Raw genomic sequence first — 25,250 nt, 5'->3', positions numbered from 1 at the left:
TGACAGTGTGGCATTTATCCTGTTGGGAAAAAAAAAGAAAAGAAAACTTGATAGTTGCACAAGATTAGCAATTCTCTAATTTAAGGTATGAGGGAATTTTTCCTGCTGATGAAATCTTAATCTTCCTAATGAGCGTTGACACAATCTGATAGTGTACCATTACTGAGATTCATTCTCTTTTTTTTTTTTTTTCTTTTGCTGGAAATACGTCACCTGTAGACAGATATAGGGAAAATGGACTGCAATTGCCCAAACTGTGCAAATTCTGTGACATTAAAGCAACAACGTGCTCAAACCAATATCAGTGCAAGAGCAACTGCAACATCACTTCTATCTGTGAGAGGAATAATGAAGTCTGTGCAGCTGTGTGGTAAGTTATTTCACTGTACGTTTGGGGAAGAGAGCACAACCTCATTCATCATTACTTAGTACTTTTCTGAAGTGCTCAGAAATTCTGAATCATTCTGCTATTTTACCAGGCTCATATATACCTCTTTCAGCTCATATCTTTACTCAGCATACTGAATGATGTCTGAAGTTAACAATTCTGTTATGAAATGTTCTAGCATTTTTTTTATTGTTTTTTATCAGTTATGTTCCAGTGTGTTCTGTTATTGGAAAGGAGGCCTATTGTTGCTCAAAGCATTTTGCTACACATATGCACAGTACTTAGTGTTTGATAAAGCTCTGAAACTAAGAGGAAAGTTCTCTTCAGCCAGCACTGCTGCAATTTTCCCCCATATTTCACAGCAAACTAGATTTACATCTATCATATCAGCCATTTGTTTAACCTATTACCACGTATAGGTGAAAATGTTTTCGGTTAACTGGAAAGAAAAATAATCCTATGTATATACAGTGTTACTGCTGTCTTCTGCTTTCTATACAGCATATATGAGTACCCAAAGATAGACTGAGCATTTGAAAATGGCTCTCTGTATTTTTTTACTCTAAACTGACCCTGATCTCTAAAATCTGTGTCTTTATCCTTTCATAAATGGTAATACAAAGATAGCTGGCAGCACTCTTAATGTGTTTCTGAGCAGACAAGAGAAACAACTGCATGTTTGCAACATTGATGCTGATACGGAAGCATGATATGAACCACTTAGACAATTAAGCAACTTACTGAGGGAGTAGTTATATCCCTTGACTTGAAGAGAAGTTGAGCCTAATCAGTCTGGCATGCTGTTCTGTTTTTTGTCCAGGGCTCCTTGAGTATGTATTAATTGTCTTTTATTTCTATGGCACTATGGTGACCTTGGATGGCAGATATGCTCTGGCTTTTTCATGCCAATATAGACAAAACGTACATGAGTTGAGAACTGTGTTTAAAGTGCTCTTTGCCACTTAGTCTTGTGTCAGTGAAATCAAACCTGTGGAGCAAGGCAAAACACACGTGGATCTGGGCCAGATTATCTATCAGCTGTAAATATTTCCCTGACAGTGAAGTCACTCTGGTTTGCACCAGTTTTGTTTAGTTTTTCACAAACAAGATTCTGCGAGCAACTCCTTCAGTGCAGAAGCTGTGCTGATTGCAGGCCTCAAAAACAAAACCAAAAAACCCAACTCACTAGACTAAATTCCTCAGATTTTGAGGAAATCATTCCGTTTTTATCATAATTTCCCACAGATTTTTACTGTCTGCACAGTGACCACAAAAACCAAAAGTATGTTCTGAAGTTCACAGCAGTTCATTGAGCATCAGCTTGGATAATTTGGGGTGAGATTTTCAAAGGCAGTCCTTGGAGCCCAGTGGTAGTATGACACAGGAGTAGCTGGACCATTGTACAAGGGCCCCAGTGTGGAGTAGCCCAGGAACGACCCAGTTCTCCCCATTCTGGAGAGACAAACTCACCATATTCTTTAAATCCCCTTTGAGCTCTCAAACGAGGCAATCGCTGGGCAGGAATGATCCTGTCTGCTTCCTTTCTTAAATATTCCTTTTTTGATTTCAGTTTTTCCTTTTGCTTCCTAGGAGACGGAACGATGAAAATGTGACATTAGAAACGATCTGCCATGATCCCCAGAAAAGGCTGTATGGTCACATGTTGGATGACTCCAGCTCAGAGCAGTGTGTGATGAAGGAAAAGAAGGATGATGGGGGACTGATGTTCATGTGTTCCTGTACAGGTGAAGAGTGCAATGATGTTCTTATTTTTTCTGCAGGTGAGTTTAATAACTTCCTCTTTGCTCCTGGGCTCTGCCTTGCACGTGACATTTAATCTGACGTTAAATCCAATGGTCTTTGGAATTGCATTTTGTGGAGACAAGCTTCCAAGTGGCTGGAGACTTTTTGGCCTCTTCCGAAACTGCAAAATCTCAGCCTTTCCTTTCTGTTTTCTGGAGATACTTCTTCCTGCTGGTCAATCTTCCTTCTGAAGCACTTCAGCTATTCAGCTCAACACATGTCACTGTAAAGTCACTTGATGTTAAGAGCAAGGTGCTCAGAACTGTGTCAGTGAAACACCCAAATGCAACAAGTCACAGCATAGAAACAAAATACTTAACATCTTGTTTCTTTTAGAAAAGTTTTATTGTTATGAGGTGACATCCTTCTGTACAGGTACTGTTGTGTAATTGGATAGGATGTGTATATAAGGGCAGCTCCTCTGTTGTGACTGAGTTTCTGACCTTCCTTGTTCTGTATGTGAAAAAAAAAAGCATGGTTTCTTTCCATGGTGGATGTGCTACCTTGTGCTTACTACAGCACAAAGTAAGGTATGCGTGACTGGCTTTTCCCTCTTCTTCCCAGCCTTTGAAGATGGCTCAAAAGTTAAGGCCTGATGTGCCAAGAGCAACCTAGAAGGTCTTTGCGCAGTTTGACCAGGGCCTTGTGTCTTGTACTACCTTCTAACCTCTCCCTGATATCTTCCCTAGGCTTAACCAAAAGCCAGACAGCCTGACTGCTGATCCCTCACCATCTGGCCTCGTGTTGCTCAGGTGGACTTTGAAGGATTTGGGGCTAATATTGATATTGATTTGGTCATATTCGGTAGACCCAGGACCTAGTTGTAACACATTGCCTAGTTTGAATCAAAGAGAACATGTTCGTACTGAAAAGCCTTTGCTTTGTGTAAACTGCCTAGAGTTTTTGTAAAAACTAGCCTCACCCTTGTGGATTTTGGCTAATTTGTTAAAAATTACTCATACTATAAGTGTCTCTCCTGGAGCCACGTGAGCTGAATGTAATCACTCTGACAAATGCTTATCTTGTGTGTGTTTACAAGAACCATTCGGTAAATTCAGCACTGCTTTCATTCCCATCCATCTGCAGCTGCCCCCTTGCACTTCAAGATCAGCCTAAAAGGCTTTGTAGTGTAAATGAAAACGTTACCTTTTTTATCCTAATTCCTTTCACTCTTTGTAGTGAAGGTTTTCTTTCCATTTTATGTGCTGTGACTCATGAAAGCTGTGCCCTGCATTCACATGTAGAAAGGGAATAACTACATATAAAAATGGATGAAGTACAGAACTTCAGTTTGTAACATTTCCAGTTCATTCACAAACACAAGCATTAGCTCCAGTTGGGAAGGTGGAGAATTGAGGCTTTGTCATTCCTTTTTTATTGTTGTGGATTAGTGTTTCTTTTAAATGAAAACAGCCCCTTTGGGTTGCTTGCCTGGTTATCCATGGCAGGAAGACAAACGATTTTTACAGTATCAGACATGCGGTTTCCTGTCTGTGTTTAACTTTGAGCAGAACATCACAGCCAGCTGGTCCGTGCTCCTCCAGACAACTAGATAATAGCCTGTAATAATTTTGCCTTTGGAATGACTGTCATCCAGATCTATTCTGTACATTGTTCTTGCATTCTTTTGTCTCAGTATTTCTCATACATCAGAGTAGGAATTTTTGCACTGTTTTTATACATGTTACAGCTTTAAATAATAGCCAAAAGCTACTCTGGGAAAACCTTGAAATACATGATCTAATTAGTAACTACTAATTTCTTAGCAGAATCTGGAACAATAAAAAATATTGTACTCTTTTCACCTGATAATCACAGCCTTTCCTGACAAGCTATTCATGCAAAAGATCAGCACTGTAGCTCTTCTTCCTCGTGGATGTACACTTAAAACAAACCAGGTTTAGTTTGTTCCTGGTGTTCATGAGGTAAGAAAGAAAATTGCTAGTAAGGTGACATGTTCTGGTTTCCACCAAATGTTAGACTCTACATTCCAGTGATTCACCACTGAATATAGAAGAACTGATTTGTGTCACTGTTGGCTTGTATCAGTCTTGATTGCAAAGGTTAAACCTCCTAACTGTTTTTAAACACAAACTTCCAAAGCTTTTGGGTACTGGGAGGTATTGTGACTCACTGAAGTGTGGCTTTAGAAATGTTTGAAGTGGTTAGAGCCAAATCAAATGCCTGTCTCTTGTATGGACTTTTGTTTAAATTGCCAATCTGCAAAATAAATAAGGCAGACATGTGCCTTAAAATGCCTGTAGTTCTGCTGTGTCAGAGGGCTTCTGGCCCTGATGCTGATCCCTGGCATTTCAGGCCATGAGCAGTTGGTGGAAAATATTATGCGCAGAATAAATCTGAACAATATTCTGTGGTTCTTGGAGGTATAATGTTTGGAAGACAGGTAACCACTGCAAATCTGACTACCTGGTGTTTATTTTTTAATTCCCTCTCTTTTGCCAAACAAAATTGTGGATGCCTGGCAAAAAAACTGACACCCTTGTGGTGGAAAAATGTTTCTCACAGCAAAACTCCATGCCAGTCAGCTTTAATTATTATTTATTCAAATGTCTAATGTCAGTGTTACCAGAAGTCAAAGCCAAGGAGCACTGGAAAAGATTAGCCAAAGAAGGGAAGAAAAGGCCCCTGCTGGCTAGAGAGAAGATGACAATGTGGAAGACAGGGACCTTGTCATGCCGTCTTGGAAAAGATGAGCACAAGACTGGACTACAAGGGATTTTTCCTCTCTGATGTCTGGTTGTGTGTGGTGGATCTCCTGCACAAAAATTTTGTATTGGCTTCTTACACTGATTTGTCTCTAGTAGTTTGCACAGTTTCAGGCATTCCTTTGTGTTTGGTCAGCTTTGCTCCTTAGCATTCCCTTCACCACACCATCTTCCATCCAGTGAAAGCATGACAAGTCCTTTTAACATTTTCTTAATTAGCAGTCACAAGTTATTTGTCTGAAGTCAAAGCTACCCAAAGGAATAGGACTGTTCTCCTTCCAGCCTCATGACTGATCTGTTTTTCATGAGCAGAGAGGACCAGGCACTCTCTTTGTAGCCAAGGATTTGAGATGCCTGTATGCTATGGAGTGTATGACCTACCTGTGTGCAGTGCAGCATCTTCCTATCATGTAGGCTCATTCATCTCCATAAGAAAGGATGACCCCAGCACTGGAGACTGCAGACAGAAAGAATGAAGCCTTTAAATCACAGAACTGTGTGTACTGTTTCATTATATATGCTGTTGTTATCCCAGGCGTTGAGTTTAAACCCAAGCAAAAATCTAGAGATTTAGAAAGCCATGTCAGATCTTTAGCCCATCTCTGGTTTAAAAATACTTCCTTCAGATAATTTGCACCATGATCATTTTTTCATCCTTGCCTGTTTTGCTGTGCTGTACAGATATTCTTGCATTTTGCAGCTCACACTGAGGTAGACTCTGTCTGTTCCTTAGGTACTGCCGGGTGAGGTCTTCACATCAGGCATTCTCACTGCACTCTGCCAGAATATGGGATAAACTTTTAGCAGCAGTGTATACAGGTTTTAAAGATTATCTGAATTATCCAAATAGTTGCACTGAATTAGCAAAACTTCAGTGATAGAGATGACTGATGAGTCAACAAGAACTCATGACAATAGTAAAGCTAAGTGGAGAGTTGTGGCAGAGGAGGGGAAGATATGCTGATAACAATCTTCATATTGATCATAGTTTTCCTAAGTTGTTAATTGAGATTATAAGTATTTGATTAATCAACTGTGGCTGAGTCATTTGCTTGAACAAATTACAGCATTTAGATAAGCAGTGTGTCAAGTGTTGCAGTTGCTCACTGTGCATGGATGTTACCTTGGAGATCTGATGTTTCTGTGACCCAAATGATCACAAGCATGGCTGCATAGTGCTTGTCCAGCATCTCAGTTGTAGGAGATATTGATAATGTTTTAGAATTTCCTTTACTTGATATCTCTCGTTTGTCTCTAACATGTTGCCCCTGTCTTTTCCTTTCTTTCTCTCTTTTTCCTCTCCCTACTAGACTCAGAGCTTTAGATTTTACTTGACCACATAGGAGGATGTCAGACTTAAGAGCATACTTAAGACCTGTGCACAATCAGCCACCAGGCCATAAATATTCATGTGATGAATTTTCCAGTGCTCAAGGAACAACAGAAGGGCCATGGTTACAGCTGGACTGCTTGCAAGTGGATTTTAACAAAGGCTTTCATTAATCTGTTTTTCTGTTATCCAACTAACATGTTGAGAAGTAACTGTCTTCCAGCTGCCCCATAAAAGAGGTCAGTAGCATTACATAATGTTGCACAGAGCCCCTTGCTGCTTGTATATTGGCATTGTTCTCAATGTTTCCTCTTAGGTATTTGCAGCCACAGAGTCCCACCCAAAGCTTGCAGCTGTATGCAACCAAAGGAGAGGCTGTCTAATACTGAATGTGTGATTCTCCTTGTGGAATAGGAAGGAAATGCAGTGGAAAGAGGCAAAAGAAGCCAAAATGTTGTTTTGCTCTGTTTTATTTATATAGTTTGCTTCCTAGGAAAATAAGCATGCAGAGCTCAGATACAGATTTGCATAACAACAAACTAGGCAGTGTTCTTCAAGCTTGGTTGGAATATTTGTTAGAATTTGCATCACTTGAGAGCTTACTAAGTGTGGGAATGTGGCCAACCTTTTATCAGGTTGTCATGGAAGAGACTTTAATAATTATAGGCAAACTGAAAACAAACTGTAACTAACAATGGCAACATAATATTTTGGGAAAGGTTGGAGGGGTGAAACTCAGGCTGAGAATAAAAATAGTGGTTAATGTGTGGCATCTGTTGGAACATATTGAAACTGGAGAGATTGATTTGTTCCAGAAAACCATCAGCAAACAGCGGCAGACACAGCGTTGTGTAACTAAGGCATGTATCGCAGAAACATGGTCACATCATGTAAAGTCTGAACATGTCAGTTTTCATATTCCTGAGTAGGAAAGCTCAGCTACAAAAGTCAAACTGCATGACAGATATCGCGTACACACAGTCAAGTGACCTGTTAGAACAGGAGAGATAAGAAAATGAATCCAGGAGTGGGTGCTGTGCCAGCATACTAAGGAATTATACTTTTTTTTAGACAGCATTGAGGGAATTAAACAGCAGGAAATTATTTGTCCTGTGTTAGAACTTAAAGTTTCTCAAACTCTCCTGAATGAATAGTATACTTGGTAGACAGTTGAAAAATTAAGTTCTGTTTACAATAGCTAAAATATCTGTTTCATCACCACTGCCCAGTCTTTACATTCAAGTTGGCCATCCCGAGGAAACCTAAGTTGCCTGCCACACATCCCCATGACAATAATTAAGATGCAGCTGTTAGATGCACGTGCACGTCTCTTCCAACATGTAACTAGGATGTCTAACTGGAAGTTCTCCTCAGTCATAATAGAAATGTCTGAGTCCTGATAGTCAGTGCTGAGGGCAAAGCTTCTGGTCCCCAGGGGAGAGCAGTACTGAGTGTCTCACAGCTTTTCCAAATTGCTCATACTCTTGCCTTACCTCTCAGGAAAAGATGTAATGGCCTCAGGCTGTGCCAGAGAGGTTCAGGTTGGATAACAGGAAAAATTTCTTCTCAGAAAGAGTGGTGACGTATTTGGAAAAGGCTGCCAAGGGAGGTAGTGGAGCCGCTGTCCCTGGAGGGGTTTAAGAAGTATGTTGATGTGGCACTGAGGGACATGGACGGTGAGGATGTTAAGGATGGGTTGGTGGTTGGACTAGATGATCTTAGAGGTCTTTTCCAATTTTAATAATTCTATAAAGTGCTCTGAGGGCTGGGCCCAGTTCACCAGCCAAACGTTGACTGCTGCATGGACATTCAAACCGGCTAGTAGCCATAAGGTCAAGGGAATGATTTCCCGCACCTTCAAGCAAACATCTCCTTCCCCCAGATTTTGAGCTCTGAGGAAACCAGTGCTTCAGACACTCAACTGTAGAAGCAGGCTCTAGAGCTGTCTGTACCCTGCTATTTCCACTCTTGCTGAACCTGTGCAGGACAAAAATGTCTGCCAACTACCACTGCTCATACTTATCCAGAAGCTGCTTCAGCAGATCCTGTCACTGGGATTTCAAATGCCCTGACAGTATCCTCTTTAGACTAAATATGAAAACAGACATCTCAAATGCAAGCTATTGCCCTTTACAGTCTTGATTTATGTAGTACAAAAAAAAAAAAGTCAAATTCAGGAACTGGCTTTAAGAATGTAACTTTCAGGAAAGTCTACAGGAAATGCCAAGGTTTATTTTGCTCTGGATAGCAACATAGAGTCTGCTTTGGTTTTAAAAATTTAGTAATCTACATCTTCTGCCATGAGATGGCTCAGCATAGAAAGGGAGGGGTGGAACTGATTTCCTGTCCCACAAAACTATGAAGTTGTAAAAAATTTCTTCATCTCCAGCAGGGATGGAAAATTAAAATGTTTCCAGGAAACTGTCAAGATTTAGAAAAAAAAGAAAAATGTAGGTTAGTTTGACGTGCAGTATTTGATTTTTATTATTTCCAATTATTTTGTGTAGGAATTAACTACTTTCCACTGAGGAAAAAGCACCCCCTTCCCAATTAAAAAAAACAAAACAACAACAACAAAAAAAACAATACCTCATCTCTCCCCTCAAAATCAATGCTTGTGAAAGTAGCAGAAGTTTCTAAACACAGAAGTTGGATCAAATTTCAGACCACTTTCATTCACAAAATATGAGTTTCAGAGAAAAATGCAGGAATATCTTGTCTAATCGAGTTTCTGTTTTGATAACCAACATTTCCCAAATGAAATTGTTTTGCTGAAGATTTCTGAGCCATTTTAATTCTAACGAGACCTAAATTAGGAAGAAACATGAGTTAATAAACTATTGAACTTCATTATCACTTGAGGATTCCTCTGTAAAATAAGTTACCACAAGCAGCTGCTCAGTCTGTGAAAATTCATTTCACTGAAAATAAGCTGTTTTATGGAATTAGTTCATCCAGAAAGTACCACTAAATAGATGAGCAGACTTTTATTTTATTTTATTGCCTAGGGTTTTGCCCAGAAGTCAGTATGCACGTAAGATTCAAACTCACATTGTGCCTGGTTCAAAATTATCAGAGATGGAAAGTTCCTCTCCCTAAATCAAACAGAGCAGAAACCTGAACTTGGAGCTCCCTAACCCAGACTGGTCCCCTCACTGATGGGGAATCAACACATCTCTTGCCAAATTGCAGCATTTGTGCAGAATTCTGTTTATGCAAAACATTCGAAAAGTGTTAGTTTTCATTCCAGTGTGGAATTGAAACCAAACTCTGAAACCTCAGAGTTGCTGCAATATGGAGCTGTCCTTCAGTCAACTCAAAGGTCTGCTTTGTGTTTCAGGAGCTTGCAAAATAATTGGATCACAGGCCACCTTCTGGACCCAGATTTTGTGACTGTGTGTTTCTGAAGGTTTTTAAAGCACTAGACAAGCTTGCAATCCATCAGTATAGATACATCTAGCCTCAGTTCTGCTAGTATGGAATATATTCTTGCCCTGCTGTGTGGCATTGACTAGCAGATGAATAGGCAGCAACTTCAGAAACAACACAAGCAGCAACAGCTTTAAAGTAGTTCTGTCAGTAACACTGTGCTTGTGCTGCCCTGTGCGTTAGCATGGGTTTCAGTTTTATTGACGTTTTATTTCTTGTTTCCAAAGTTCAGTGACACTGAGGTCAACCATAGACATCGAGTCCAACCTAGAAAAGGTACTGGCAACCAGTGCTGTGCCTTGAAAACTTCTGACTGCAGTTTCCATTCTCCTTGGCACCTGAGTCCTATTCCCTAAAGGTTTAGGTAGTGCTAAAGGTTGAGCAGATGGGTTGTGCTCAATTTAAACCGCATACAGGAAGCTCTCTTTTAGCTAGACTTCCCTATTGTTATTCTATATTAATAGGCTTCTTTGAAGCTTGAGAAAGAACTGATCTGCCTGAATGGTAGTTCTGGGTGGGGAAAGTTATTTAGGAGCATGTTGGCAAAACCTGAAAGGCTGTTTAATTTAACCATTTCCTTGCCTGCTTGTTCAGCCGGGTTTTGCTCATAGCAGTGCCCAGAAAAAGGGAGCTGCACTCCCATTTTTGAAATTACAGGGTTTGAGTCATAGGTATTTATTTATAAACAGTGAATATGTTTATTCTTAGATTCCCGCAGTCAAGCCAGAAAATGTTGGCTTGCCACTATACAAACATACAGTTACACTCTTCATTTTGATCCTGACTTGGTATGCAAATTCAACTCATAAGTACCCCAAACTTGTGCTAGAGGGGCTGATTTTGTTTTGCTTATATCAGAAGTCGAAATCTGATGAGGTTACCGATGCACCTTTCCTGGTTTGACCCTCAGCACCACCACCTGAACTTCACTGTTGCTGTCACCTTTAATCCTGCTGGCAAGCAGCTGCATCCCGTCCTTCTACGCCCAGGGTTATACACGGCCAATCCTGAAACCAAACTCTCTCTGTTTGGTGCTCATTCTTGCTCTTCCCAAGCCCAAGAGTGGGACTTAACTAATGTCATAAAAGCTGAAAATGAATAAAACACCCTTCTTCCACCCTAGATGCAGGATGTGCAGCCATGTGCTTTTTACCCCCTGCTTCCTCCACTGGACACTGCCAAAGTGTATATGTCACTTCGCAGCAGTGGTGCAGGATGATAACAGTGCTCAGAGGAAGTGCTCAGCTTCTGCTTTAATTTTTTTTTTCATTCTTTTTCAAGTGACATCTGCAAGATCAGCAGTTTCTGTCTTCCACCCAGAAATTCCCCTGCACCACTAGCAGAGCTTTCCCTTATGCAAAAAGAGGAAGATTTAAAGAGTCTGGGAGAGATTTCTCAGCTGTAGGCCACAGTAATACAACCTGCACTCAGACATTGTAGGAGTAACCAGAGATGCTCAGTGTACCCATAACAGTAAAGGAATGGAGACTTGCATGAATTGATTCTCAATTAGACCTCCACCCTCAATCTGCCTGATGTCTAATGCATTTCTTTTTATTTTCTCCCTTATTTAGAAAGGTAGCTATATTTCAGATATCTGAGCTGCTTACTGCAGTTCTGTGGCAAAGTAGAATGACTTTAAGTGTTATAAAAATGCATGTTTATCTATGTTAAAAAGTAGGCCATGTGATATGTGATATAGATTGCAAATGACACATTGCTCCATTGCAAGAGCAGAATCCTAACTTTAAACATTCTTTTCTGTGGCCGAGGGGAGAGAAAAACAGCAATACACACAAATAAAGGCAGAACTCTAAATGTTCATTAGAAATGCTTTATCTGATTTATCGAATTGTGGCCTTCTTGCAGCCGGAACTTGGAAACAGTGCACAACTGTCAATCTTCTTTTTCCCTAGTGCTTTTAAAAGTAGATTTCCTGAGAGCAAAGAAGTCATGTGAGAATAAGCAAGGTAAATCTTCTGTTTACTGACAGTGACACTGGACTTTCTAAATATACTCCTCCAGTAAAGGCCATTAAAAAAAAACATTGAGAAGCAGAAGCCTGTAATCTGTGATTGTACATATGACTATAGACTTGTTACTAATGTTCTATTACTGCAGGAAATTGCTTGAGAATAAGGATTTGTGGTTTGCATAGGTGTGGAAGAAGGATTAGGCTTTAAAAGTTGATTTGCATGAATGAAATAAATTCATGTCTATGTAGGTGAAGCATGGGTGTTGCTGATTAATGCCATTAACCTGTGCTAGCTGGGAATGTTGGTGCTAGAAAGATACTTCCCCTTCCTTGAAATCCTGTGAGATATGCTAGGATTGAGTTACTTGTTCTACCGCTGATTGATGAACCTTTCAAACAGAGGAAGCACATCCTGGTTTGGGATTCAGGCCTTCTTCCAAAAAAAGAACATACTCTTCAGATGTCCTGTCACCTGCCTTTGAATAGCTGAAGGCTCCTGCTGCTTGCCAGCTGTGTTTCTAATGTAAAAGGAATTATAAATGAAACCAAAGGGTCAGAGGTATCACTTATTTTAATTGTAAACTCTTTATCCCTGCTCTTCTCAGCACTGCTCACCTTCATTTTGAGAGACTTTTCTTATGCACTGCTCAGGGAATCGTAGATTTGTGACTAACATAGTGGCGATTTCCCTTCAGGGCTTATTAGATTTTTCTTATTGACTTATTTGGCTCTATTCAGAGAACCTGAGACAGTGACATGGTCATAGGCATCTGCCAATGCTGTGCTGCCAGCACTTGCTTAATTTTGGTTACAGTATCAGTTGTTTTAGTCCATTCATGCTAGACTCTCAGGGCTTCTTCTGATCAATCCCCTCCGCTCATAATGATAATGCAGTATGTTTACTGCATTATAAGAAATAGTCTAACAGAGTATGTTTTCGTGGTTCCAATCAAATCAGGTTCAGATAAGCATTGACTCTCCTTTAATATGTTTTCAGAACAAAACTCTTTTCTCTAAAATGTTTACTTTCCCTAAGACTTATCTCATTTTGAACTAGAAGGATCACTTCTAGGGTTGTAAGGGCATCTCTCACCACTAGAATATGTTCCTCATTGTTCCCAGGATGTATATCTATTCAAAAATATATCCCTGTGATCCTTCTATTCCCTGTCCATGTGTGTTTCACCTAAAAATATGTTTACATATAGGCTGCATCAGTTAAAGTGTTTGGAATGAGCTATCTGCTCTTTTCCAACAGGGTAGCTGGTGTACAGCCAGCAAGTGACACACACAGGATGTTTTCAGTTTCATGAATCTATGCAAAAAGGGCATGGTGAGTGACAGTTCTCAGATTTGCCATACATGCCTAATTGTGCCTGCAGGATTCAGACACCTGTGCAAATGCAGGTGCTGGAAATATCTTGTAGCAGTACTCTTTCCCATATATCAAAGTAAGAGAATGGGTTTTGTTTTTCAGATTTATACACAGCTGTTTATTTTGTGCTTGAATATTAGCAGGCAGTATTTGTGTATGGACAGGCTTCCTGATGCCTTCATATGGATTTTACTGAGATGTATTGGATCTGAAATGGTAATTGGACAATTGCATATTCATATGCTGTAATGTCTATTTATTTATCCATCCAGTTTTTTCATAGGAAGATTAATCGTTTGTTATAATTGATGGTTAAAGGGGCAGATCTGTCAAGAATATATCACCAAAGTTAAGTGCAGGAGACTTTGGCTATTGTCTTCAGGAAAGGGAAGATTTTGTCCATAATGTATCAAGAGCCTGAGAGAAAAACAAATCTATTAAATTGCATTAGCTTTTTGCTCATTCTGGTCTGGCTCCCTGTAAAATAATCAGACAGGGAAGTCCTGGTAAGTGAAGGCTTATATACAAAACAGCATTCTGAGAAAAGGAAGTAGTGATCATTTTTATTACTTCATGTTAGTGGAGGAAGTCATATATGGCACAGTGGATAAATGCTATGGGTTACTGGCAACTTCCTGTATACATAAAGCTATGCTATCATGTGATGTATTTCTTCCTTCTGTTCTTTACAGACGATCCCCATAAGCCAGAGGAAAAAGATGAAATTTCCAAAGTCACAATCATAAGTCTTGTCCCCTTATTGGTGATTTCTGTTGCTGTGATTGTTATCTTTTATGCCTACCGCACTCATAAGAAGAGGAAGCTCAACAAGGCCTGGGAGAAGAGTGTTAAGCCCAGGAAACATAAAGACTGCAGTGATGTTTGTGCCATTATGATGGACGATGACCACTCAGACATCAGCTCTACCTGTGCCAACAACATCAACCACAACACAGAATTGCTACCCATTGAGCTGGACATTGTTGTTGGCAAAGGGAGGTTTGCTGAAGTGTATAAAGCCAAATTGAAGCAAAACACGTCTGAGCAGTATGAAACTGTGGCAGTAAAGATCTTCCCCTATGAAGAATATGCCTCCTGGAAAACTGAGAAAGACATTTTTTCAGATGTTAACCTTAAGCATGAGAACATCCTCCAGTTCTTGACTGCAGAGGAGCGTAAGACAGATCTTGGTAAACAGTATTGGTTGATCACTGCCTTCCATGCTAGAGGAAACTTGCAGGAATACCTCACACGGCACATTATCAGCTGGGAAGACCTCTGGAAACTGGGAGGGTCCTTGGCCCGAGGGATTGCCCATCTGCACAGTGATCACACACCCTGTGGTCGCCCTAAAACCCCTATTGTGCATAGGGACCTGAAGAGTTCCAACATCCTGGTGAAAAATGATTTAACTTGCTGTCTCTGTGACTTTGGGTTATCCCTGAGGCTGGACCCCTCTCTCTCTGTGGATGACTTGGCCAACAGCGGTCAGGTAAGTTAGAAGTTTGAAGAGGTGTGTTGTATGTTGTACCAGTTTATTTGTCATTTCCTGGGGAGAAAAGAGGGGGAAAAAAAACAAAAACCTGTGCTATAATTTTTACTCAAACTCTTCAAAAAAAAAGAACTGTTTGGGTTTTTTTTTAAATAAACAAAGAGACACTAAACTTCACATTAAAGCAACAATGAGGGAAATGTGAGTGTAATGAAGATTTTGTTCTGATCAGAGAGCTGACGACTTATGTTACACCAGCATCCTTTCTATACCCTTACAGTGAAACATACAAGCTTGTTAGTCATTCTGTTAGTCTGTTATTTCAGACACTGCTGCAATTAACACACGCAGGATAAGAATGTGCTTCATATTCTGAGGTTAAGCCACAGTTTTCAGGCCTGTTAGCACTAGATTTGTATGAGTAGAACTACCATGTCAGTGTACCCCAGCATATGCGAAGTAAGACCTCTCTGTCCTCAGCACATGTAAGCAGACAACTGGAGAGATAACTAATGACATTAAAAGGCCAAACATAAACCAATTTAAGATTATGGGACTTCCTCCACATGCAAGCAAATGCAATAATGTCAGATGAAAATAATTGCCCTGTTGTTGCTTTTTGAACTGAGTAGTGTGGATAATGCTTATCTATTTCGCAGGCATGCCATGAGGATATTTGTGCATGCTTTGAAGTTTTTCAAATATGTCTCTAAATGTTGTCTCTTCTGATGAAAACTCCTGTAGTGGAAATTGAGACCATTTATTAAGTGAAGAAATTCCACATATAATTATATGCAGGTCCCATCCAAAGTGTGCTCATTTACACTGATTCCTACTCAACATGGAATTAGTATTTTGATTTAGGGATATTTCAGGGACAACTCATCAGACAGTAGTGTTCTGTTGAGCTCATGAGAACTTTGCTGCTGTATATCAAATTAAGATCTTTGTCATAAGATCTTGAAGTCTCATTAGTACAAGGGAACTGCCCTGATTTGATTTTGAAAGGGTTTTTTAACAAGAGTCAGCAGTGAATGATAACTAAGGAAAGCATATTTAAAATTATACAAACACCACTCACTGTCACATATCATTTCTCTTCAGCATGCCAAAACTTTCTGAAGTCCAGTGAAGTCATACCATATTGACAGTTACAAGACTGTTACAGTGAAAGCAGAGTATTTGGCAGTGTATGTCTATGACAATGGCATAGGCTTTGAAATATAACCCCAGAGAGACTTTGCTTAAAACCAACACATATTTCAATCTGGTTTCTTTGACACTGCTCACAGACATTTGGAAGTAGGAGGATAGAGTTAACTAATACTGCCACTCCCACAGTCCACACTGACACTGACAGTGAAGTACAGCTCTGCTTAGAGCACATTGCTGCTTTAGAATTGATGCCCTTGGGCACTCGTGGCAAGACCCAGTATTGTACTTTGTTTAGCTTCTCTGAGTCAGTTTTGGGATGACCAAATTAGCATTATTTTTCTCCACGGCAAAGCGTGAGATGAGGTGAAGTGGCTCCATGTAAGTGCACACAAGCACTATCCACTCAGATGTGTCAACATGCCAACTTCAACACTGTTTGTCAAAGAGATTTTGCACAAGAATATGCCATTTGTATCATTTCTGAACTTTACACTTTCATTAAAACTCTTTCTGTCAGTAGGTTCAGTTTTTGAAGGTGTATAATGGAGTGGACACACATCTGAATTGAAGGAAGTCTCTAGTTTCCTGTGAAATGAACAGAAAAATTTAAGTATCTTACCATTTTTCTGATCAGCCTTGGACTGCAATATTCTAGTCAAGTTGTTAGTATTACAAAACTATCTTCTTTCTCATCTGCACAATTGCCTTCTACATGATGCAGATGTAGCCATTATTGTCAGTACAATACCAGTGTCCTTTATGACTGACTGAAAACCACAGACTTCTTGGTCTTTTCCATTTAGCTATTTGGCCATTCTCAATAGTTAACATTTGCAGACATTACCTAATATGAATATGTAAATCTGGAACCCATGTCCCATTGTGTTCAGAGGACTGCTATGTGCCAGCAAGGCCAGATGTTCCTCATCTCAGCAGCATCAGCAGCTTTATAGCAGATGGTCTTCCTAATCACACAGAGAGAGATAGCCTCTGCTTCTCTGAGTGACACACCTCAAGGCACAAAACATTCCTAACAACTTGAAAAAATGTAAGTTCTCCAGTATGAAAGTTCCAAACGTCAAAAACTTTATGAAAAGTACTGCAGGAAGAAAAATGTTTCCTCACTGAATGCTTTGGAAGAGAAGAACAGAAAACAGATTGATCTTTGCAATGAGAGAGTACCTAAAATGTCTTTGAGACCCAGAACTCATCTTTTGTGAGGTACAGGAAAACAATCTTTGACCCAAAGACCTCGTAATCTGAATTCAGTTAAAAGGGCAGAAGCAGAAGCAGAGTAGAACTGCTGACAAATTCTAAGCAGGATGGAAACTGAGTTGACTTGATATCATTCCTAACATCATTTTAAATTTTCTGTGCATTTTCAGTTGTTCTTAGTTATAGAGCATAAGCCTCCATTGTGCAGCAAAGCTGCAGGATCTTTTTCACTGCTGCAAATACTGCGTGAGACACTGCCTAACTAGAACTGCTTTTGTGACTGTTAAGAATCTGTATTTATGCAACTCTTAACTCTTACTGAAAACAGCAGGATGTGAGGATAGGGAACTTTGGGGCATAGTGTGCCAGAATCTTTTCTAATGCTTTGATGGGATCTGCTTGACTTCTTCAAGGTGGAGAGAGAAGGAGAGCAATTTTTTTATATATTTAATTTTTTGAAATCAACTGCTCAGTGATCCAATAATTATTCCTTACATCTATTCTTGTGATGAGAACAGACGCTTAAACTTTGACTTCAGTAATGTAAGGTCATAATCTAAACCTCAGAAAAGCTGCTAAAATCATAGCTGAAAATTATTGAATATGCATAAACTTTATGGGACTGGCTTTTCAAACAAAAAGGGGCCAGTATTTGGTTTCACTTCAAATGTGTGCTTATGCATTCAGTACTTCTTCATCAGCTTTCTTGTGCCAACCTCTTTCATTTTAAGATCGCTATGAAAAGAAACTGTTCTCTCCATAATATGCAGTGCAAAAGAATACAATGTGTTTCTTGCTCATCTGAAAAACACTCGGTCAGTGGCAATTGCTCCAGGCCCAGAGGACGGAGTTTATCTCAATGAACAGCCAAAGAGTGAGAAAGCTTGTCAGTGTTAAAAACATTTGCTTAAGGAACTGCAAAGGGCTGCTGTTGTTCTTGTTTGTTTGCTTCTTTGCTTTTAACATTTTTTCTTTACCAAGGGAGGTGCACGTAAAGTTGGTAGTCAAGACAATGCCAGGTTCTTTTGGCAGCAGAAAGCATGACCTGTGCCAAGTATGGCTTGCATTTTTGGATACATGTCAAATGGCACCATTTCTATGAAAGCTGAAGTCAATCACAGCAAAATTCAAAACAGTTGCAGCTCGTGAGCTCCCCCCTATTTCCTTTCCTGCAGGTTGGCACAGCAAGGTACATGGCCCCTGAGGTTCTGGAGTCGAGGATGAACTTAGAGAACATGGAGTCCTTTAAACAAACGGATGTGTACTCCATGGCTTTGGTCCTCTGGGAAATGACATCTCGCTGTAATGGTGTTGGAGGTAAGCACCATCAGTTTTCTTATCTCTAAAAGTATGTTTGGATAGACGTGCTCTTGTGGTTGTCTGTGGGTTTAGGTGATTCTTTGTTGTTCTACTGTGCCTGGCTGCTGTAAGCTAACAGGCGTTCCGTAATATAAGATGCACATGTGTATGAGCAGGCTTCAAGGGCAAGCTCCTGAAAGCATGAGGAAATTGCTCCCCCACTGCTGTAAAGATAATTTGCTGTTAGGTAAGCCACATCTAAAGGTTATTAATGACTATTTTTCTTTAAACTACAGCATCTTGAGTAGCTGTGGATTGTCAGTCTGTCTGTCTTCTCCCAAAATAATTGTTGAAAAGATTTGAAACGCTTGGACTTGATGATCTTAGAGGTCTTTTTCAATCAAAATGATTCGTGAAATATTATGACCAAGAAGTGATAACTGTCCCCCATTTGCCTTCATGGAATGTTAACTCTGAAACCTAATGAGGGCCAGTTATGTGTCACATTTACTAATTATCATTTCAGTAAGAAATGGGGTACAAAACCTTTCTGCTTTCATGAAATCCATAACTGCCACTCATCATTTTTTGGGATGTTGCAAGGGATCATCCACATGAGAAATCAAGGGAAGTTCATTGTATAAAGTGCAGTAACAAAAATAAGTGTAACTGAATATCACCATAGCTCCAAGAAGAGCTACTGTGCTTGTTCATATTCAAACTTTGTTCTTTGAAACAAAATCTACATTTTTGCTTTGCCTGAAGCTGACCCAAAATTCCAAGTATGTTGTGCTAGTACGTGCTAGATATGAGAAAAGTTGCTGTTGATATTCTGCATTATATATTGCCATATTTGAGCTTATTTCAGCTTATTTCAAGGACTCAGACTAAGTTACATATAAAATTTTTCAGTCTGCCTGTATCGTCTAGCAATCATTCTAACAAAAGTCCAGGACTCACACAGGCAGTCTAAGAAGCAGGGCTATTGCATATAACACTAACGTGGATATTATGGTAGATATGTGGTTCTCTTTTCATTGGACTTGGCACAGTTGAGTCTTAGAGGGCTGCAGCAGAGACAGGACAATTTTTAGAGCACTGCAGTATGGGGAACATAGTGTACAGGGAGAGAAACCAATGTCCTACTGGAAGATGAATATAGCTGCTCCTTGTTTCTCTGCTAACATCCGTGGGATACCACAAGGCTGTCTACCCGTGGAGGACTCTGAGGCCACTCTGCACAGTAGCAGTGTGGCATCACGATGTTTGTGTGCAGGAGGGAGAAATGCCTGCATCTCAGTTTCTTGCTCTGTCTGACCAGCATTTGATCTTTGTGGGTGGGCTGCACTGTGGGCAAATAGTTTTGCCCGTTTGCACCCTGCCAGGAAATCGGGGTGTGCAAACAGCTAGTGCTTGCAGAAATGCATGTAACATTTTTTTTCTAGTCAAGCATTTCAGGGAAAAAACATATGGTGATCCAAAACCTGAAAGTTTTTGAAGTCTGGCATATTCCAACAAAAACCTATCCACATCTAACAGTTGTGGTTATGTATGTTTCTAAATGCACTGGCAAAACCTCAGCCTTTCATTAGCACTTTGTAAGTGCAGCTGAGAAGATTTAAAACCTTAGGAAAAGGATCTCTGCCCCATCTCTTGAGCTCTCTCTGTTTCTTGCATTTAGGAACTCACCTTATTAATATAAATATGAGCTGTTCTTTGTGGAGTCTTTTATCTTTGCTGGTGCCTGAGTCTGTTGCTGTTCATATTTGCTGAGTAAAGTGAAATGGAGTTTGTGGCAAGAGCAAACCTTACTGCTGCTGTTCTCAGAAGGCAGCTGCCTAAAAGAGGATATAAAGAGAGTTTCATAAGGAAGGGAAATCACTAGTGTGTTTAGCTAGAAGAGACTGACCCCTAATAACCTTGAGAATAAGAGCTGGAGTCACTTTAGGAAAAGGAGATGTTTCTCTGGCTCAGCATCCCCTTTGCTTTCAAGCTGGAGCTTAACCCCTGCCTCCTGGTTTTCCTTATTCATTCCATCCCTGAGCCATCCACATCTCTAGAAACACATTTCTTGAATTTTGTTCCCATTCTTCAGTCATCTTTCCAGGTGGTTGAACTCCCCAGCGAAACCGTAGGAGTATTTGGGCAGATCTGTAGTGGGTAGGACTTGTGCTTAGTGTCTTCAACCGGAGCAGCTAAATATAACTCCTAGAATGCAGCTCCCTTATCTTGTCAGTGGTACTGAGCTACAGAAGCATTGCACGGTTTCTTTCATTTCCTTCTCAGATCTTCCCTTGGTTCGTGCAGTCAGACTCTCTTTGCAACCAGCTGGTGAATTGCCCTTACAGTGATTCATGACTGCAGCTCCCTCTCTGCTTTCTCTCCCCATCTGTCACCAGTGAAACTCCCTTCTCTCCTTGCACCCTTCTGAGGAGCTGCCTCTGCTCACGCAACCCCCTCGATTTCCTGACCTGTTAGGCACTGAGAGAAATGACTTTGCATGTAAGCCAGGGCAGGCTGACCTAATTGCAGCCTTTCCAAAGGAGCCTAAAAGATGTAGGTGCTGTCTCCCCATTGCGGGCCTGTCTGCAGTGTGGGCTCCTTAACACTAGGGAAGGACCCGGGAAGTTCAGAGAGCGGCCTAATGCTGAGAGACGAAAGCGTGGGGAGGGGGGGGGGGGGGAGGAGGTAATCGCCATGCTAAAGGTAGTGTGAGTTTCTTTCACAGAGGTTTCGTCTGTCAGTGTGCAGGTGTTTGGTGAGTGTGGGAGGTGATGGAGGCAGGTCCTTTCACTGCAGCAGTTTTGTCGAGCACGGTCTCTGCAGAATGCCAGGACTTTTCAGTCAGCAGACGTTTAAATGAAAATACCCAGCAGCATAATCCGTACTGTGAAGCTGCCATAGTAAATATGCAGGTGGGGATCAGCTTTCAAGAAAGGCCGTGCTGCTCATTGTTACTTTGTTGTGCTAAATATGGAGAAGCAGAAATGGGGCACAAGGGAGAGGGAGACAGAGGCAAATATCGAGTTTGACTGGTTTTTCACCAGAGTATAATTTAAGAGGCATATTTAGAAACTCAGCAATACTACTTTGGGGAGAACTTCGGCTGCTCCACGCTGCCGTTAACTTGGAATTTCATTCAGTGCAACAGCTGTGCACCAGATGCTGCACGTTGTGAGAAATACAATTTTCATCTCAACTGCTTGCTTTCAGTGCGACACGGCTTTGGCGACTGAGGCGAGTGCAATTTCTCCGACAGCATCCTAGAAAGAAAAGGAAACCATCTGCTTCATATTGGAGCTGCTGCAGGCAGGGGACTGCTAGGGGCAGCAGGGGAGAAGGAGAGGAAGGGAGCCTTGGGATGCACCAGGGCTGGTGAGGAAGGAGGAAAGAAAGCCCTCAGAAAATGGCGACATTGCTCATACAGTGTTGCAGTGCCTGGAGGGATGGCTGGTTTTGGTATAGCAGCAGAGCCGTGTCTGAAATAGCAGCCTTGTTTTACCAGAGCTCTGTTTAATGTGAGTAAAAGAAGTGGTTAATCTTATGCTTGCTTGGAAAGAGTCAGCCAAGAGGCTCAGTTTGGCAGCTAAGCATTTATGCGTTTTGTACTTCAGGGAATGCTCAACATTCATCACGCTGAGGGTACGGAGGTGACAGGTTCTGGCAGCACGGAACATTTTGATAGCCTGTGCAGTGGGACTGTACCTGTGTATTAGGTCTGTGCCTATGCATTAGACCTGAGGCCTCTGCAGCAGGGACCTGGTTTAAGCCTCTCCTTTGGGGAGAGGAGCTCAAGTGGGGCACATCTGCACTGCAGTGGCATGTGGAGGCATGCATCCCACATCTGGTGCACCCACGGTGCAGCGTCACCACTGTTGTGGAGCAGCAGCTTGGATCCCAGAAATTCGCTATGTGTCACCATAGTAGTATACGTAAGCTAGTAAGTGCTGTCCTTCAGCAAGCCCAGGTAGCAGTAGGTAGGATCACCCCTCAGGGCACTCTTACACTCCATTCCTCTGCTTTCCCACCTCAGGATCCAGCACACAATGACTAAGCAGCCTGTAATCATACCCTGATGGAAGAGCTTGGGCACTCCTTACCCTTTGGAAAGGTGTCTGTGTCTTTGATCATCAGATGTGAAGTCACTTAAAACGCGTCTGTGCAAGGAAAACGGCACAGCAAGTTCACTCATCCCAGAGCATCCTCACACTTCTCAGCTAGTATTCATATTCTGAAGGAGTGGGTCTGGGAAACCTAGGGAAAATGTGAAGTAAGCATCTGACAACTCCTTAAACTTGAACTTGAAATGGCTTTTGAGCCTCTGCATAGTTCCTTTGTGCAACAGCTATGTAGACCCACCACCCAGATTCTTCTAGCATGAGGAAAGACACAATCTGCACGCACATGCAGATGTGTGTGTGTGAGTGTGTGTATGAGTAACTGCATCATCAACTGATTTATCCCCTTTGTGGCTCATCCCTCCTATACTCTAAATTAAGGGGTGTTTCAAAAGGATCAGAAGTTCCAAAACATCAGATCACTGCTATGAACTGTGCTCCACAGCTGATTTTTGCTAGCCTTCTTTCTCCTCAATCCTGCTTAATTTAATTCTTAAATAAGCCTTCATTTTCCAGCATGAGGAGTTGTCCCACAAAAAACATAGCAAAACATATCACATGGGGGAGTTCTGATGGGGTTTGCAGGTGTGGAGTTCTGACTTAAAGGAGGAAAATCTCACTACAGTCAGCTTAAAGCATAAGATCATATGTGAGAGGCAAATTTTTCATGAGGAGCTCACTGCCAAATGTTCTAAAGCATTCATCAGGCACAAATAGATTTTCAGAAATGTCTCCGGGGCTAAAAATCCAGTCCCAGCCTTTCTGAGAGTTATGGCCATGCTGGTGTCAAAGGGAAGCCAAGGTGCAGTGATTATTAGTGCAAGGTAGGTCACAACCATAAAGATTAAATGCTAGAGGTTAAAGTTGAAGAAATTCTTCCATTATTGAATGCTAAAAGTGCTGTGGTTCAGAATACCTGAGGTATTTATGGTACTTCAGCCAGTTGTCATTTTTAGTGTCTGACTGGTCTGAAAACAATCAGGAGAAACATTTAAGTCATGAAAAATAGATTCAGCATCTGTATATAGGTGTGCATGAGTATCTAGCAACAAGCACCTTAACGTGCCTCAAATTGACATCTATTACACCTACTGCAGCACACCAACATGATCCATGAATAACCTCAGCTATTACTCCGAAATATGTCTGACACCTGAAATTCCACAGCATACGGATGATTTAATGCAGGATAATTCAGTGGGCTTTTCTTCTTGAAGGAGAGAGAAGCAAGATAATAAATAGCAAGAAGATGCTGCATGCTTTTCGGAGTGAGGAAAAGCACAATTGTATTACCGTAAAGTCATTACAGAGGATTAGCATCTGGCATCTATTTCTGCTCTTTAACAAAAATGCAAACCTAAAAATAAATAAATAAATAAAGAGCTAGGGCTACAGGCTGGGAGCATCTTCTATGCTGGTGCTGCATATTGAAAGGAGATCTCTGAGTCTACAGTAAATGTCCAGGACCACTATCACAGCAAAGTAGACTTTGGCCCTTGTACCTTAAAGAAAGTAATTTACTTATGAGAAAAGAGGACTTGCGTTTCAGAACTATAGTCAGTCAGCAGTAAATTGTGTGGAGAGTGACCAGCACCAAATGGTTCACAAAAAAAATAAGAGGGAGATATCTGTGGGGTAATTTGCCACACTGCATGTGTAGTTGTTTGTAGTTGGATTGCTAAACTCTGGATGCTTTAATGCATAAAGTTTCACGTCCCTTCCAAAATGTTTTGCTATTGTGACTTGGGCTATTCTTTTAGTCATCGCTCTTTTTCTGTAGCGTGGTGTAGTTTTTACCTTGTGGCCATCACCTAGCAATGAGATCTACAGCCTGTCTCTGAAATTCTGGGGAAAAGTCCACCTTTTAGTTTTGTTTTCATCACGAGACAAGACAATCAAAATGATCTGATAGATGTTCATCATTAATTACTTCGATGTTGTAGCATGTACAAAAGTAAGCAGAGCCAAATGTCACCAGTCCTTCCCTTAACAGGACATTTCCTTCTGGGCCTTTAATCATTGTTATCACCTTCCTCAGAGGAATCAAGGAGTACTGGACACTGTATTTGAACTTTGGTTGCAACATTATACAATAGTACTGTGTCTCCCATCTCGTTCATCTTTCTTCACACATCTTCTAGACACTCGCATTCTTCAACCTGCCTAGTAGATTACACATCAGTTTTTCTTGCCCTCGATTAATTCCTAGAAATAAATAAAAGGCAGCAGAACAGGCTAACTTCATAAATCTTTATCTAATACTAGCAAGTCATTAGGCCTGTGAGTAAATTCTCCATCTGTTTCCAAAGAAACCACAGCATTTTCTACATTATGTCAGCATCTACTGTAATATTTCCGCTCTTGGAGATTTCTTGAGTTTTCTCCAAAGATCCCATATGTCTGCCTCTTACTTTCTCTCTCCTCAGTAAGGCAAAGAAAATATGCAGCATGCACAGAAAAACTAGAATGGCAGCATCCCCTACAGGAAACTGTGTCCCCTTCATCATTGGTTGAAACTGACCTATTTTAGGAAAGAGGTCTAAAATAAGAGCAGACTACTAATGGCTCAGTAAAATAAGCAAGGGCAGCATGGCAGCTTCCAGCACTGTTCCTTGTGGCACCTTTGTCTTTTTCAAGCAACTGTTTCCTCCTGGCAATCTGGCACATTAGTGTCTATGACCTAGATTTCAGTTTATATTTCACCTGGTAAGTGTGTGGGGACTCCAGGGAACCTAAGGGGAACCAGCGTAACCATTTCTTTCAAGCTTGGCTTACGCAAAACTCACCTTGAATTCCTTGTGAGTTTTGCCTCAGCGGAGACTGCACAGCTCACAAATGTTACTCTGATGCTCTGACTGCTGCTAATATGATTATGTACTAAAGAGTTTAGATTCAAATTGTCTAGTTGGCTAGAAAGGAAAAGGGGAGGGAGGGGGTGTGTGGGA

At 40.9% G+C, this 25,250-nt stretch overlaps 1 protein-coding gene across 2 annotated transcripts in view; it reads left to right on the top strand.

Annotated features, from left to right (window-relative positions):
- The window catches only part of TGFBR2 (transforming growth factor beta receptor 2), a 58,940-nt gene that overhangs the window by 29,004 nt on the left and 4,686 nt on the right, over positions 1 to 25,250 (top strand). The window contains exons 5-8 of one of the 2 annotated variants that reach the window (XM_065753686.1): positions 220 to 370; positions 1,979 to 2,169; positions 13,719 to 14,518; positions 18,064 to 18,205. In XM_065753686.1, coding sequence (XP_065609758.1) covers positions 220 to 370; positions 1,979 to 2,169; positions 13,719 to 14,518; positions 18,064 to 18,205 — 1,284 coding nt within the window. The remainder of the gene's footprint in view (positions 1 to 219; positions 371 to 1,978; positions 2,170 to 13,718; positions 14,519 to 18,063; positions 18,206 to 25,250) is intronic. The other variant, XM_065753688.1, reaches the window with a different exon arrangement.

The sequence above is a fragment of the Cyrtonyx montezumae genome, unplaced genomic scaffold (assembly GCF_038088225.1).
Source record: "Cyrtonyx montezumae isolate F1298 unplaced genomic scaffold, pur_monq_1.0 scaffold_8, whole genome shotgun sequence".
Classification (NCBI taxonomy): Eukaryota; Metazoa; Chordata; class Aves; order Galliformes; family Odontophoridae; genus Cyrtonyx; species Cyrtonyx montezumae.
Note: the sequence above shows the minus strand (reverse complement) of the source record. Positions and strands in the feature narration are given on the sequence as shown.